General features: G+C 34.5%; 1 protein-coding gene across 1 annotated transcript; it reads left to right on the top strand.

The window, feature by feature from the left end:
* The first annotated feature begins 2,943 nt into the window (after window positions 1-2,943).
* LOC131609345 (mitochondrial uncoupling protein 1-like) lies at window positions 2,944-7,263 on the top strand. The gene is made up of 10 exons (XM_058881026.1): window positions 2,944-3,047; window positions 3,158-3,243; window positions 4,757-4,975; window positions 5,070-5,148; window positions 5,237-5,370; window positions 5,480-5,578; window positions 5,672-5,776; window positions 5,952-6,026; window positions 6,485-6,571; window positions 6,934-7,263. Exons 2-10 carry the CDS (start codon window positions 3,160-3,162, stop codon window positions 6,967-6,969), a joined length of 918 nt encoding a protein of 305 aa, XP_058737009.1. The 5' UTR covers window positions 2,944-3,047; window positions 3,158-3,159; the 3' UTR covers window positions 6,970-7,263.
* The last annotated feature ends 10,865 nt before the right edge of the window (window positions 7,264-18,128 follow it).

Below are 18,128 nucleotides of genomic sequence, written 5' to 3' on the forward strand. Positions count from 1 at the left end.
TAAAATGTGACGTAAAAGATATTTAATAATTATTATTTTATTTTAAATCAAAATAAATTATAAAGTATAAAAGTGGATTTTTGTTAAAATAATAAGGATAAAAAAAAAGAAAAAAATGATAAGGTATAAGCTAAAAACGCTATTTCAAATAACGTCTGAAAAATAAAGTACAAGCTAGTAAAATAAACTATAAGCTTGTGATGAAAAAACCATTACCAAAAAGATCTAAATTATCATATGAGTTTATAAGTTTTTAGCTCAAAATTATGTTTTGCCAAACATGAAGAAAAATTAAGAGAGAGACTATTAAAAGTTAAAATTAACTAATATGTTTGAAATTTGTAAATTGAATATATTGTATTAATTAACTAAATAAAGTTAGAACTGATAATAGTAAAATTATTTAATATATTATTAAAAAAATTATTTAATAATTATTTTATATATATTTTAAAAATTATTAATTTATAGGTTTAATTACAACTTTAGTCTCTATTTTGTTTTTTATTTATTTTGATCTCTACTTTAAAAATCATTATTTTAGTTTTCTTTTTTAAGTTTTTTATGCAATTTTCGTCTTTATATTTTGTTTTTTTCTGTAAAATTAATTCCTATTTTTATATATTTTTTAAAAGAAAATTCTAAAGAGATTAAAATTATGGTTTTAAAAAATGAAAAGACAAAAAAAAAATAGAGAGACCAAAATTGCGATTAAGTCTAATTTATAAATATAAATATTTGGTTACATTATTACTTTATGAAAAACACAACTATTTAATGGTTACTTTTAACATATTTTGTAAAAATATATAAATATATTCTAGTCAATAAAATGCAAAGATAAGACTTTTAAATAAAGATAACTTGGAGTCAAATCATAATATTATTTCAAGAAAATTTTTCCGTCAAAGTTCAAACTACAAGACACATCAGATAATTCCTTTCCATCAAATTGAAATTTTATTTTATTTTACACAAAGGTTCTCTTATCATTTAAAATGTCGAATGGAAGATGCATAAATGTTTTATTTTTATCAATTTCGTAAATGATAGAAAGAAATTATTTTTTTATTGTAAATGATTATTATAAACTTTATCCTCATAATAAAGGAAATAAATTTATATTTTTTCAATTTTAAAAATTAAAAAAATTATATTTATTATTCTTCAACTGAATTTATGATTACTAAAAAAATAACTTTTATAAATATGATTTAAATTTCTATGTTATGGCTTAAATATTTTTTTAAATAATATTAAGAAATATCAATTTCTCCTGCTTGACGGACTCATTTAATTAATTTTACTTATTTATTATTTTGTAAATTAAAGTACTATTAATCATATATAATTGTATAAATTAATTAAATTGTAATAATTATCGAAGATGTAAAGGTTGGGAGGAGGAGAAGCAATGGCTGTGTATCGAAACTGCAAAGAAGGGGTGGCGACGATGCCTCCTGAAGCTAGCCATTGCTGAAGTAATCTACCAGATATGGCAGTTGCGCAATGACAGAATTTTTGGACAAAGGAAGACTAATGAATACATCATTATTAGAATCAAACAGACGATTGGTATTAGAGCTTGTACCAAACGAGTGTTGCAAAACCATATGAACATGGTTACATTGTCTGTTAGCTGAGTATTGTAGTGAATCTGTTTGTTGAGTAGTGTCTATATCCTTCTTGTAATATTGGATATGTTGGCTGCCTGGATCAATATTCGATCGGCATGTTATAACTGTTTTGGTAATAAAATTTCATATTTTACTCCAAAAAAAAAATTTAAATTGTAATAATTTAAATCTAAGAAAATAAAATACACATTTTAATAAATAATTTAAATACATTCTTTTAAATCACATATACTTTTTGGGTTCTATATTATAATAAAAATTCACTTTTTAAATTAATTGAATAAAAATAATCTTTTTTATAATAGGAAATGGATAGAGTATATCTTAAAATTACTTGGGTAATACGACAAACAGTTGTTTTTTTATTGGAACACAATATAAAATTAAAATTAAAATGTTGAGAATTTTTGTAATACACTTATTTCAAGCATCAATTCTTTTTTCTAAATTTATGGGCATTGAATCAAGCATCAATTCTTTTTTCTAAATTCATAGGTATTGAAATCAATAGAAAACTTATTTCTAAGTATCTATTCCACTTTTGAAAGATCTTGCGTCATGTCACCGGATCTCGATTTTCATATATAAAATAAATGTAACTATAATATCTCTTTGAAAATTACATCTCCATCATACTTTTTAGATTTAATCACAAACACATATTAATTGGTTAATCCACCCAAACATCATTAGTATATCTAATATACACCTACATATTTATACTATATATATCTATACTATATATAAAAGCAAAATATGAGTTTGATGTAGTATATATATTTTTTTCAATTATACTCTTTTGGATTTAATCTCAACTTCTCTTTTCTTTCATATATGATAATTTTTATACCTTTTTCATTATTTTTTATAAATAATTATAATTAAATAAAAAATAAACACATGAATAATACTATTTTATTTATAAGAAAAATTTCACTTTTTAATACATTGAATATTTAATACATTGAATAACTAATGTATTTGAACAATATATTGACTAGATACAATAATCATTCGATGTATCTAAAAAATGAACTCTTTCCTATTTGACTAGAAAGATATTTATATTTTTACCTGCATATCTACTAAAGAAAGCGGACGGCACAATTTTAATACAAATTTTATTTTATTGGTTGATTAAAAATGTATTCAAAAATATTATCTTAAGCATAAATGGATAATACATTTTCTAATACACTGTACACGTAAGAATGTGATCAGATTCATTCAATGAAAGCTAAGAAAATGATATTCTCCTTATTAAACAACTGTATTTTTTTTTCTAGAAAAAGTTTACATTTTTTATTCATTTAAAAACAATTTCTAAAAACTTCAAAATTTCTCATTGGCGATCAGTGGCATAAAAACCTTTCACTTCTTTCTCTCCTCCACAATTGTGCAAAATTTCAGGTTTTCTCTTTCTCCCTCTGAAACCACTTTTCTACTTCTTCTTGTTCGTTCTCTCGTTTTCTCTCTTAACTGTTTTTTTTCACTAACAGTAACATTTTGATTTTTTGAAGCTATGGTGGGAGGTGGTGGCAGTAATTCCGATATCTCCTTTGCTGGCACTTTCGCCAGTAGTGCTTTCTCTGCATGTTTCGCTGAGGTATATATCTATGCATGTCGCTGTATGTTCATTCCCTTTTCTTTAGGTTTTCATTAGATTGGGAATTCTGTTTACTGTGTAATCTGTTTTTGTTATCATCTTGCTGAGTAAAGTAAAATCTATGTAGCACTGACACATCTAAAAAAAAGTCCGTATGTGTCAAACACTGACACTTGCGAGTACACACTTGCGAGCACACGTTTAATTAATTTATTTTTTCAAATTATTACTGATGTCGTCGAATCAGTGTAGGGGTATGTTTGAGGTGTCCATGCTAGTGTAAAACCCGTTTGAGGTGTCAGTGCTAGTGTCAGACACTTGCACTGACACTTGCGAGCATGTTTAATTAATTTATTTTTTAAAATTATTATTGATGTCGCTGAATCAGTAGGAGTAATGTTTGAGGTGTCCTTGTTAATGTAAAACCCGTTTGGGTTTTGGAATTTGACCATTTTTGTTTCTGTTGTGTACTGTATTAATGGATCTGGTTAATTGTGTTTTGACTGTGAATGACTTTGTTTTGTGTGTTTTTAATGTTCTGGGAATTTGTGCTTTTGTTGTGGTATACGATGTTGACAGGTTGTTGTAATCTGAGAAAATTAAGTAGATGTAACCTCTCGTGTTTTGTGTTGTATTAGACACTGGACACATCTTTGACCTAAAGTTTTGGTGTTATGTAGATCTATAGTAGTGGATCAGGAAATTGGTTGGACTAGTGAATGTGATGTTTTGTTGTTGTCTAAGTTGCATGTTTTTTTACTTTGGTTATTAGTACCTTTTTGCTTGGTCAGAATTAAGTTGAATATGAGTTGGTGTACAAATCTGTTTTGTGATTATGTAAGATTTTCATGAAGGTTGGCTCATTTTGTGCTTGAGCCTTTCCAATTGCTAGTGGCGAGTCTTAGTGCGTGTTTGGATTGACAGTGAATTTGGCGGAAGCATGGTGATTTTGGCAAAACCTAAGTTTTGGAGCTTCAATAGAATTGTAGTTCTGTTGTGATTTTGTCAAACTCACTTTGATTCCAAACATGTATAGTTACATACATAGAAATGTTTTGTTAAGTGCTCTTATGTTATTACAGGAATTTGCTTTAAACTCATGGCTGTTATTTTTCAAGACGTAACATTCATTACAATTATTCTATGCTTGATGATTTGAAGTCCCAGATCTTGGAATTGGATATTAGGATTAATTAATTGTTTTGTTGAAAGTCTTAATTATCTGTTTGGGAGGAAATTTTTTGAAAAGCTGTATTTGATATTCACTGACTGAATCAGCAGGGAAGAATGGCACAATAGTTGAATAGTTTTCCATAAATTATCTTATATGAAACTATTTTTCGATTTATTCACAAATTTCTGTTGTTTATGGAGATTGATTCAGCTTATCGTATATTAACTATGCTGTTTTGCATGTTCCTTTCGCTTGTTAGATGTCATATTGTAGTGCTTTTTCAAGAATCGGTCCTACCGTATATTAAAAATTATATCCTCAAATTTATCTTTGATATAGATATGTACTATTCCTCTGGACACTGCCAAAGTTAGGCTTCAGCTTCAAAAGCAAGCTGTAGCAGGTGACACGATAAACTTACCTAAATATAAGGGTATGCTGGGAACAGTTGGAACCATTGCCAGGGAAGAAGGTCTTTCAGCACTCTGGAAGGGAATTGTGCCAGGGTTACACCGTCAATGTTTGTATGGAGGTTTAAGAATTGGGTTATATGAGCCTGTGAGTATTGACTGTGTCTCAGAGTGTTTGTTTATTTGAGTTCATATATCTACTTTTTAGTGTATGCAATCTGATTATTTGGGGTTTTTAACAGGTGAAGAATTTGTATGTTGGGAAAGACCATGTTGGAGATACTCCATTGGTGAAAAAAATTCTAGCTGCATTAACAACTGGTAAATCCAATTATATTTCTTCTAAAGCTCCCAATACATAATGTGTAATCATGATATTGAAACCCCTTGAATTTATCTTTATCAACAGGTGCTGTAGCAATTGCAGTGGCAAATCCTACTGATCTTGTCAAAGTTAGACTTCAAGCAGAAGGAAAATTGCCTCCTGGCGTGCCAAGGCGCTACACTGGATCATTGAATGCTTATTCAACAATTGTGAAACAGGTCTTTTCCGTTAACCTTGTATGATATGTGAAGGATGAAGATGATTATAGTCTTTTTTTTATGTTCCAAGCTCATCTTTAGTGTTATTTAATCTATACCAAACAAACAGGAGGGAGTCAGAGCACTTTGGACTGGCATTGGCCCCAATGTCGCAAGAAATGCTATCATTAATGCTGCTGAGCTAGCCAGCTATGATCAAGTGAAAGAGGTAGGTGTAAAAGACACTAAACTGCGTTTTTGAGTAAAATTTTGTTATTACTCCTGTTTCATTATCTTCATAACCTGTTTTTTTCTACTGCAGACCATTTTGAAAATTCCAGGCTTCACTGATAATGTTGTCACACATCTTCTTTCTGGTCTTGGGGCGGGTTTTTTTGCAGTCTGTATTGGCTCTCCAGTTGACGTGGTAATTTATCAGTGTTTACTTGTGAATATCAATGTTTGATTGTGCACTTTTTATTGTCTCCTCATGCTATATATAGTGTGTTAACTACATATACTACATTCAGTTGCTTGGTGACCTTCTAAACTATGCAGTTTTATCATTCCCTAATTCAATTTTTTCGGTTTTTCTACTTCAGGTCAAGTCCAGAATGATGGGAGATCCTAGTTACAAGAGCACCATTGATTGTTTCGTCAAAACATTAAAAAATGATGTATGTTTTTTTCTACTAATGTTACTTTTCTCTCTTCCTTGTTTTTCTTGATTTTAATCATTAACTGTATAAATTAAAATGCTTTACTGAATTTGATCATATCTAATTGTAAGTGGTGGGTGCTTAGTGTATTATCTGCAAGCATTGCGGGCTGAACAAACTTCATTTGAACTTTCAGTTTTTATGACATCTTTAAACATTCTCATTTCTCACACATGCTTATATGCCAAAATGGAATTGATCAATTTACTTTCTATGTTGCATAATATGCTTTTTTTCTTTGCATCACATTCTTTGTTGGGGAAGTGCAGAAGGAATTTTACAATAACTTATGTTTTAATTGGAGAAATCTTAAAACTGGGCCGCGTGATTTGCTTTCGTGTTCACGTATAGATTGTATCTGTATTTTGTGTGGTTTTATCAGTGGTATCATTTATGTCATTTGATTGGTTTTGCAGGGACCTTTAGCCTTTTATAAGGGATTCATACCAAATTTCGGACGGCTAGGATCTTGGAATGTGATCATGTTTTTAACTCTAGAACAGGTATGAGCTGAGTACTTTGTGATAAATCCAAAATTTGCAACATAAAAAAAAAAAGAAGCAATTTTTATGTTTAGCATCAATATGGCTTAAATGTTGATAATGGTTTGAGAAGCTTGTTAGCAAGCTATTATCTGCTTAGTTCAAATTTTCAAAAATAAAAACATTTCTCCAAATCAACCTCTTGTTCTTTTTAATTTAATTAAAACCAAACATGTTGAGTCAAACTGTTGTTATGATTGTAGACAAGCATGATAGTGACATTTATGTGTTACTTGACTATATTCTTAGTTCTTACATATGCATTCTCACAATTAACCTACAAATTTTTCTGTTAATTCCTATGTTTTTTTGTTTTGACGCAGACTAAAAAGTTTGTCAAAAGTTTGGAATCAGCCTAAGCTCAAACAAGCAAAGTAGAATTTTATGAGAAGGGTCACAACTGGTGGTGCAAACAGATATCACAGGAAAATAAAACTTTTCTTCTCTTCGATTTCCCTACTGTGACGAGTGAACTGTTTTTTGGCGGAGTAGAAATTAGGCATTAATAAATGATGATTAAACTTGTCGCTCATGCTAGCTGTTAAAGTTTCAAATCGCTGTTTTATTTGTTTGTAATTCTCTTTCAATATTACTCCAAACTGAATAATTGTTCGGAGAAGTTTGACAAAAAATGCAACAATACTTAGTGGCAACATACATCATTTATAAATACTAATAATCATGCACTCTATGTTAGTAGTGACTTGGGTGATCATTGTTTCCTGTTTGATTGAAAACCCCGAGAATAGAGAGGCTCAATAAGAAAGTGGTCTCACTGTTAAGCTGTGTGCAACTCAGAATTGAAATGAATTGTTGCACAACTGTCGCAACTCAAGTATGAAAAACTTGAAATTTTCTATTTTAGGTGTAGATTTCTTGGCCATACCAAATCCTTTTGTGCTAAAAGATTTGAGAGATTTAAATTGGCACCTCCATACTTTAACTGGACACCTCCACATGAGTTATGTTTTTACTGTTCTGCCCTTGCTTCGTATTTTTGGTTTTGTAAAAAGTACTGGCATGTGTGTATTGCGTTGAACACCAAGAGTCAAGGTACTATTAATCGCCGTAATATGGGTCTTCTCGCGCAGTTATTATCACATTTTCGAGTGATTGCACTCAATTTTGGTTGAATTTTTCTGCACTGTTTTCTAGTTTAGCAATCACCATTAACAATGTGCCCTCATCATCTTCTTGCCTTTCAAATTTTATTTTAACTCCTTGTGGATCATTCTTATAAGCATGACATTTGCAAATAAAATGTCCAAATTTTTTACAACTATAATACTGGTTTTTGAAATAAAATGTCCAAATTTTTTACAACTATAATACTGGTTTTTGCTCTTGTCATTTTTCCATCTTCCTCTTTTGCCTCAATTGTTGGCACCTTTATAATTGCTTGATCCACCACTTTTGTTGTCATTTCTTTTACCCTTTTGGAATGTTGAATTGTTGTTTCTTCTACTAATGGACTACTTTCCAATCACTTTTTTGTCCTTTCCAACTAAATAAACTAGGAAAGCAACTTCAGCCTTTGCTCAGTCAACATTCCTCTTCTTCATTCTTTGCTCACGAGTATCAAGAGAACTCTACAACTCTTCTTTGCTCATGGTTTAAAGATCATTGAGCTCTTTGATGGCAACCTCTACGTTATCGAATCTTAACGTCAACGATCTCAAAATTTTACCAACCACATATTGCTCGGTGATTGTCTCTCCGCAAGCTTTCAATTGATTCACCAATCTTATAATTCTTGTAGTAAATTCATTAATGATTTTCTTCTCCTCCATTTGAATTAACTCCATCTACCTCCTGTGAGTTTATAACCTCGCCACCTTTGCCTTATCAACTCCTGCATAACTTTTTTCTAAGATTTTTCAAATTTCTTTTGAGGATGTACAATCACCAACCTTATCAAAATCATTAGTATCAACATACTGATGAATGAGATACAAAGCTTTGAAAATTTTCATCTTCTTCTCCTTGTCCATAGTTCTTTGTGAAGCAGTTGCACCTTTTACAAGTGGATTAACACCGTTCTTGATTATTTCAAGAACATCTTGATAACTAAACAACACTTCCATCTGTTTGCACCACTTGTCATAATTATTCGCATTGAAAACTGAGAGATTTGCAAGGATACATTCATTGGAGATGGAAAACATTTTCGCACACTAAGTGTTTGATGAAAGAACCAGACTCTTGATGTCAAATGTTGGGTAAAACCTCAGTCACGAGAATAATGGTGAGTAATGAAAAAATTTTGAGAATGAGAGAATTATAGATAAAATATGACATTCTAACATTAATGACCCAACATAAATATTTAAATCATCATTCAAAATAATATAGCTAATCAACTAATAAAAAAAACTTTCCAGAGGCGTAACTGATTACATATTTGATATTTGGTGTAATCAATTATGTTAAATCTTTGTCTTTGAGAAAATTGAAAATTGGGAGGGGGTGTAACCCAAAACTGAACGTTGCAGAAAGATAGTGTAATTGTCTTTAGTTAAACTATTTTCTCAACACAATTATGTTTAACCAATAACATCAACATGATAGCATAATACAAACATAAAAGAGACATGAACCTACACATAATTATAAAAACACACGCTTCAAAATATATATAAACTACACATATTGATATTGCAAACATGTGAATCAAATTACTTTTATGCTTAGAGATGATATAATAGGTTTAGAAAATTTCTTTAGCCACCTCCCATGGGGTCATCCCCAGCGAAAATCCCAAAATACCCCTACTTTGGAAATGAACTTCCGAAGCGCTTTTTTTTTAAAAAAATTTCCACAATTCGGAAGTGCATCTCCGAAAACACCTCATGGGGGGTGTCTTCGGAGATGAACTTCCGAAAACACCTCATGGGGGTGTCTTCGGAAATGAACTTCCGAATTATGCAGAAACTGTGTTTTTTTTATGCTTTTTCTTAACAGTCTCGCATTTTAATTAAACGCAAACGCCAAATAAAATAAGCAACAGATAAACTGAAAATACTAATATGATAAATCAAATCCAAATAATATATACAATCCGAAAATAATAATAATACTGTGCGAAAGATACAATCCGAAATCAAAAAATAAATAAACCCGACCACTACTGGGTATGCCTAACCCTCTCACCCTGGGCCCTCCTCTGCCGCCTGTACCCCGCCGCACGGCCCGCATCAGTGACGATCATCTCCATCACGGCGACTGCCTCTGGACCGCCCTGATCAACGATACCTCGATCCAACGCGTCCCGCCCAAGCATCTCTATCCGCTGGAAGATCGGCATGAGATCAATGGCGTGGTCATCCTCGGCCTGCTGGTTCTCTAGGATCTCCTCATGTGCTGGCCTAGGAGCGCCGGGAACGTCGGGTCTCAGCAGAGGATGGGACACCCGGTAGAACCATGTGACGTACCCCTCCTCACTGTGTCAGTCCTGTGTGACCCGAGTGAGACGGTACTCCTGCGGTACCACATGATGCTGCCAGTCCTCCCATATGGCAGTGAGCTGCACTCGGGTCACTGTGTCGGGAGCAGCCTCAAAGGGTGACCTGGGTATCCGCTGCACGAATCCGAACTGACGCATGCACCGCTCAGGGAGATACCGGACCATGATGTCGGTCCCGCATGCCAACCAGCCTGAATATAGAGCAATGCCGTCAAAGGGGACAATCTGAGCGTAGTCGACGAACGGCCTCCAGGTGACGTCGTCGTGCATCGTGCGGTCCAAGTACAAACGGTATGGTCCCACCGTATCATTCCCCCTCTGGAGAGCGTATCTGGCGGCCCTGGCCATGGCGTCCACGTATGCAGGATCGATGTGAAAGCCGTGGATGCGGGAGAAGTAGGAGATGATCCAGCTCTGAAACAGAAACACGATAATGTATTAAAAATAAATATGAAACATAAATAAATAAATACGATAATGTGTTAAAATAAAACGTACCGTAAGTAGTGTGCAGGATACGACCAACTGCCTCGTCCTCCAGTTGGAGGCCTCATTCAGCTTCTGGTAGAGGTATGCCAGAGTAGCTGCCCCCCAGTTCCACTGGTGAACGGTATCCAGGTCCATGAAGTAGCGGAGGTAGGTCACATCGACGTACCTGGCACTCTTGTCCACAAAGCATGCAACGCCTACCACATGCATGTACCAGCACCGGAGAGCGCAGCCGCGGTGATACTGTGTGAATAGCTCGTCACCCTCACCCTCAGCCTCGGCAGCCGCGTCCAGGTGGTGCTCAAAATAAGTGCTTAGTGTGGTGAATGGACATGAGGCCCAGATGTCGTGGCGCACTCAAAGTGAGCAACCTCGTGCTCCATGCCCAAATAGAGCGTCATCCACTCAATGGCCTCGACCCTCTGGATCTTGGAGTGGGTCAACAGCGGCCCCCTAATCGGCAGATGGAGAAGACACTGCACGTCATGCAAGGTGATCGTCATCTCCCCAACCGGCAAGTGGAAAGAGGACGTCTCCTTGTGTCAGCGCTCCACAAATGCCCCCTGCATGCCGGTGCTGATGGTGGTGTACCCCGTCATGCAGAGCCCGCTAAGCCCTGAACCTCGCACATGGTCGTTAAACCACTCAGCTGCTGGTTTAAACAGACTGAAAATCTTCCGGGCGTGGTTCACCATTTTCAACGGCTCTCGCACCTGTTACAGAAAAAAACAAATAAGCAACATATATTAAATAAGCGACAAATAAACGGTTAAATTATAAAAAATGGTGACAATTAAACGGTTAAATTATAAAAAATACCTCTCCCTCCCAGATACGCCGAGCGACGTGATCGTGGTAGCTAATCAGCACGGAGGTGTCAAAGGGCCCTCCCGGATAGTCGTCCTCCTGCTCATCATCCTCCCCGGCTGGAGGGTCAACCTCCGGTACCCCCTCCGGCTCGTGGTAAGTCACTGCCGCCACCTCCTCCTCCTCCTCCTCCTCCTCTCGCTGGCGGGAAGAAGATGCCCGAGCCAGCCGACTCCTAGATCCTGAACCAGATGTACCCTCTCCCACGTCCTCGGATACTCGCACACGGCGTCCCCGGCCCCGCCCCCGTCCCTGTGTCGACGCCAGCTGCGCCGCCGCCCGCTCGCGTCTAGCCGACGCAGTCTGGGTCTCCCTACCCTGTCTGATGCGTGCTGGTTGGTTGCCTCACATGTTCCTGTAAACAATTGAAATCGATTAATATGCGAGACAAAATAAAAAACTAAAAAATTTGAACTTCTGATACAATTCGGAAGTTCATTTCCGAAAACTGGGATGGAGGTGTTTTCGGAAATGAACTTCCGAAACACCCCTGCGATGGAGTTTTCTGCAACTTCCATGGCAGACCCCAAAATCAAACATAAAACCAATTCAAAAAGCTTCTAAACAACCTAAATACTACTAACAACCAGTCCATATATCATTTATGCAATTGAAACCCTAAATAACATGCATTTGAATAATGAATCTAACAAATTCAAAACTTACAAATTGAGTGATTTGAGGGCTTTTGAATGTTGTTTAGCAATGTGATTGGAGCCTTGATGCAGCCTTGGAATTCTGTTTGCACAAATTTTCTCCTTTGCTTGTTTTTGATTTGAGTTAGGGTAAATGAATGGGGGAGGGGAGTGTTTTGATAAATCTGCAGAAATTGCAGTATTTCGGAAGTGAACTTCCGAAATGTTGTTTTCGGAAATGAACTTCCGAAATAAGACAATTTTTTCAAAAAAAAAGGCGCTTTCGGAGATGCATCTCCGAAAACACCTTTTTCTTGCATTTCGGAAGTGCATTTCCGAAGTCAGGGGTAGTATGGGGTTTTCACCAGAGGTGGACTAGAAGGTAGGGAGGTTGGCAAAGAAATTTTCTAGGTTTATCCTTCTTAGTATATTTTTATTTTTCTAATCGTATTTTATAATAACTACATTCTACAATCTTGGGATATACTCTTTTTTTTGTGTAAGCAAGGATATATTAATAAAGAGAACTAAGGGTTCTCAAAGCCTTTTTACACAAGAACGGGAAAAACCCGCGAAAGAAGAAATTACAAATCAATTAGAATTACGAAAGATATAACAAAGGATCTTTGTTAAATTCGTAAAAACTACAAATGGAATGAGTAATTTCCCCTATAAACCTCTATTTCCAAGTCAAAGATTTAATACCCCAAACCGTATTATTCACATTCCAAACTTCATTTCTAAAACAAATACTGTTCCTAGTTAGCCAAAGGAACCAAACGGTTGCTAACCAAACTACTCCTACTTTTCCTCCTTTCACCTTCTTTTTTTTTACAAAAAAGGGATCAATCCGAGAAACTTGATAAACAATCTTCTGCCATCTCTCCCACCTCCTTTCCAATCCATACCACCACCTCCCTCCATACTACCTCCACCGAATTACATCCGAAGAAAGAATGTTCTCTACTTTTCGGATTAATACTGCAAAAAACACATTTAGTATTATCCAAAGCCAAAGCAATATTCCTATGAACTAAAAGATCCTTTGTTGGAAGTCTATTAATAAAAAGCCTCCAACCAAAAGCCTTAATTTTAAAAGGGACCTCCATCTTCCAAATCAAGGCTAAAACATTATCATATTTATTAGGCGGACCATACGGAATAAAACCTTCCGCATAAAAATTATAACAAGAGGCCACCGAAAAAGATCCATCCGCGGTTAGATCCCAAAAAATATCATCCTTCCTCTCTAATGCCACTTCAAATCCCTCAATGAAATTACAGAAAGAATCAAAAACCAATCTAAGAGAAGGTTCGGTAAGATGAAGAGAATTAATTCCACAATTTCCCCACTTCCAACAACCATTTTCCCAACCTCCCATACCCGCCACCGACACAATCTTCAAACTAGAAACCGAATATAACACCGGAAATTTTTCTTTCAAAGAAACCTCATCACACCATCTCGCCTCCCAAAACGAAGTAGTATAGCCGTTACCAATCTTGAACCGACAAAGAGACACCAAAGGATCAAAATATTCATTCTTCCCTATCGATAAAAGATCCTTCCACCATATAGAAGAAGATGAAATAGAAGAAGATGGTAAAAGACAAGGAAACATACCTCCACCAAAACTCTTCACAGCGATGTCACCATAGCGAGCTTTCAAAATATTGAACCACAACGAATTTCGGCCTTCTAAGATCCTCCACCTCCACTTGTTAAGAAGAGCCGAATTGAACGCCAAAATATTTTTAATACCAAGCCCTCCTTTGTCAAGAGGGAGGCACACGTCCTTCCAACTAACCCAATGAATCCTCCTTTTGCTTTCCTCCATCCCTCCTCCCCAAAGGAAATTACTTTGCATTCTAGTAAATTCCTTTGCAACACAAACTGGCATTTTGAAAAAAGACATAGTAAAGATAAAAAGCGAACCAAGAATGGATTTCAAAAGAGTGATCCTTCCTCCTAACGAGAGAAAATAATCCTTCCAACCCGATAGGCGTTTCTTCATCTTAGCCAAGAGAGGAGTCCAAGATGAGAAGCTCCTAGGATTACTACCAATAACAATACCAAGAAACAAGAATTTACTTTCCTCCACTCTACACGAAAGAACATACGAGGCGGCATCGAGAAAATTATTTGTCGTATTAATCCCAATCAATTTACTCTTATGATAATTTATCCTCAAGCCCGAAGCTATCTCAAAAGCTTTTAAAACCACTTTGATAGTCCAAACTTGCCTCCAAGAACCTTCCCCCACCAACAAAGTGTCATCCGCAAATTGGAGAATATCCACCATACTACTACCATTAATACCCATCCCACTAAATTCTCCAATCTCGCAAGATTTCCTCACTAGACCTTCGGCTACAATAACAAAGAGGAAAGGCGATAATGGATCCCCTTGTCTAAGACTTTTCTCCACCACAAACTCCTTTGTCGGACAACCATTAACTAACACGGACATACTACTTTGAAAGATCAACATTTCCATCCACCTTTTCCACTTCGGTCCAAATCCCATCCTAGTTAACATGTATCTTAGAAAATTCCAAGAAACATTGTCATAAGCCTTTTCGAAATCCACTTTAAAAAAGAGACAACTTCTCCCCTCTTTCTTTGCAAAATCCACCAACTCATTTGCCACCAACACCCCATCAAGAAGATGACGATCCGGAACAAAGGCACTTTGACAAGAAGAAATAATCGAGTGAAGGACTTTTTTCAATCTTCCCGCTAAAATCTTCGAGATTACTTTATACATACACCCCACTAAGCATATAGGCCTATAATCATCCAAAGAGGTCGGATTTTGAGATTTAGGAACTAAAGTCAAAAAAGCGGAGAAAATAACTTGGGAAATTCTTCCTCCGGTATAGAAGTAATTTATGAAATTCATAAAATCCTCCTTAATGATGTACCAACACTTTTTTAAGAACAAGAAAGAATATCCATCCGGGCCCGGGCTCTTAGTGCTACCACAACACCAAATAGCATCCTTAACCTCCTTTTCTTGAAAAGGACTTTCAAGAGCATACTTGTCTTCGGGAGGAATGCTCTTAAAATCCACACCATCTAGAATCAACCTATTCGTGTCCTCCTCCTTGAATTTATTTGAAAAGTTCTTAGTTACTTCTTCCCTAACCTCATCCACCTTCTCCATCAAAACTCCATTTGAGATTAAAGGACCTATATGGTTTTGCCTTCTTCTCTCTTTCACAATCTTGTGGAAAAAACTAATATTCGAGTCACCTTCGTTTAACCATTTTAGTCTAGATTTTTGGACAAGCATGTTTTCTTTAATCCGCAAATTCAACCAAAATCTCTTGTTAGCAACATTCCTACTTATAAGAGATTCTCCTATCATATCCTCCGACAAATCCTCCAAAAGAGAATCAACAACGTTAATGTCCCTCACGTTCCCCTCTACCTCCAAATCAATTTTCCCAAAGACCGATCTATTCCACCAAATAATTCTCTCTTTTAGGCGCCTAAGTTTTTCTTTAAGTACAAAATCTCCTCTTCCTTCAACCTCTAAATCTTTCCATTCCTTCTCCACAAAAGGAATAAAAGAATTAAAAGCAAACCATTCATCATTAAACTTGAAAGGTTTGGGGCCCCAATTGATATTATCTTTAACCAACCACATCGGGAAATGATTCGATATATCTCTCTCCCCCACTAATTGACCCACCAACCCCCATCTATCAACCACCACTTCCGACACCAAAAACCGGTCAATTCTACTCATCGCCAAACCATTTCCACTATACCACGAAAATTTCTTTCCTTTACAAGGCACATCCACTAGATCAACATCGTGAATAAACTTGCTAAAAAGACCCGATCCATTATCAACCTCCCTTTCTATCCTTCCTTTCCTTTCGCTATTGTTTTTTATCGCGTTGAAGTCCCCGCCTATAATCCATTCACCATCCGAGAGCGAAGCTTTCGCTTTTAATAAGTTGTCCCATAACTCTTTTTTATTGAAAAGAAGGCAAGAAGAGTAGACATTCACCACATAATAAAAATTATCCTTCCAACAAACTTTAATACCTATATACCCTTCTCCTTTAAAGCTACAAATGACCTCCATCCTTTCCGTCCTCCATAAAGTTAGCATACCTCCCGACAAGCCTATGGAATTTGAGAACGAAAAATCGACCTCCGTATTACTCCACATACTCTTAGCCACAAAATCCTCCATATTAGTTAACTTTGTTTCTTGAATCATCACTATGTCCGCATCTCCCTTCTTTAATATAGAACTAATCCTCCTTCTCTCGAGGGCATTGCCGCCTCCTCGAATATTAAAAGAAACAATAATCATTTCCAAGTTGATGTTTTCTCCTTCCTTGACCTTTTTTTATCTACATCCTCCTTTTGACACTCACTGTTTAAGCTATTTAGATTGCTCCCACTCTTCAAATTACAGAAACCCATATCTTCAAACGCCGACCTCATCCTTACATCATCATCTTTGATCACTTTCTCCCATTGTTTACTATTGTTCGGTCCTGTCATACCCAAAAATTTGCCCACCATATTCAAATATTCAAATTATTTCAAAATTGGATTTTTTATAAAATTTTGAGGTCATTGACGTCTTGAATTTTATAAATATTCGATTTAAAGTCTATTTTAAAATATAATAATTTACTCTTAAATTATTTATATTTTAATAAATAGCAAAATGTTTTCTCATGCTTCATACACTTTCAATTGACTTTTATTTCAAACAAATAATATAGCGCAATTGGTAAGGAGGTAAGGCTTGCAAGTACAAAGTCTCGGGTTCAAATTGCACTTGTAACACTTTTTTCTTTTATTTGTTTCTAACTATATTTTTAATTTTATTTTCATTTATATTAAAAATCACAAAAAAATCATTTTTTATCATTTTAATTTTAATTTTCGTACTAATTAAATAGGCATTTTTTTAAAGTAGTCAATTTTTACTTTTATGTATTTTTTAGTCAAAAAATTACCAAAATCATAAAATATTAAAAAAAAATCAAAAATAGTATTTTTTTTTATCATTTAATTATTATTTTCGTATTTGTTTATTAGACATTTTTAAAATATTATTTTTTCATTAAAATCTTTATTTTTTGTAATTTTTGTCCAAAAATCATTAAAAAAAAATTGCAAAGATTTTGTTCATATTTTTTAATATTGCATAATTATATAGTTTAGGAAAGAATCAACATAATTAGTTAAATATTTCAGAAATCAAAAATCAAATTATATTTGATTTAGAGTTGTGATTTACTAATTAATTAATTGATTCTTTTAATATTTTTACTAACCTAATTTTTATGTATAAATAGCACTAGGTTCTACACTTTGAAAGGACTAACAATTCTAACCCTTACTCCGACTCTCTCTTCTCACAACCACAAAAAATATTTTCTCCTACTTCTCCTTCTTCAGGGTTGCAATTCCGGCTGCAGCACAGTAATAAATTTTCCAGCCTATCAGTCGAATTCTGAAACTACTATTTCGATTTGCTCCGGATTTTTTTCCAGAATCGCAAATTCCTCTTTTTTCTATTTTATTTGATTTAATTTCTATTTTTATATTTTCAAAAAAGTCTAAAAAAATTTGTAGTTCCACGTTCTTATTTTATTTGATTTATAATCAAGTTTTTATATTTTTTTAATTTTATTTTAATCACTTTTCTATTTTTTCATTTGTTTTCTTAAACGTAACATTGTGTTGGTTTATGAACAGGTTTTCTATGGATTAACCAAGTGGATGGTACCCAATTGCTTTTTTGGCCAAAAACCTTTTGGTATTTGGCCAAATCAAGGTTATTCGTAATTTTGTCTATAATTTAATTTTCTAAATCCCAATTATTTTCTTGTGTTATTACTATTACTATTACTAACATTTTTATTGTTATTATTTTTTTTTGCAGGTACCTCCTTTGGTCAAAGGGATCAGGTGTCAATTCTTCCTTACACTTATTTGTTTGCTTCATTGCCCTTGAAAATCTTGGTAAAATCTCTTTTTTAACCATTAACCCTAAAATATATAATAGGTAGATGTTGATCATTT

This window comes from Vicia villosa, linkage group LG6 (assembly GCF_029867415.1).
Source record: "Vicia villosa cultivar HV-30 ecotype Madison, WI linkage group LG6, Vvil1.0, whole genome shotgun sequence".
Lineage (NCBI taxonomy): Eukaryota > Viridiplantae > Streptophyta > Magnoliopsida > Fabales > Fabaceae > Vicia > Vicia villosa.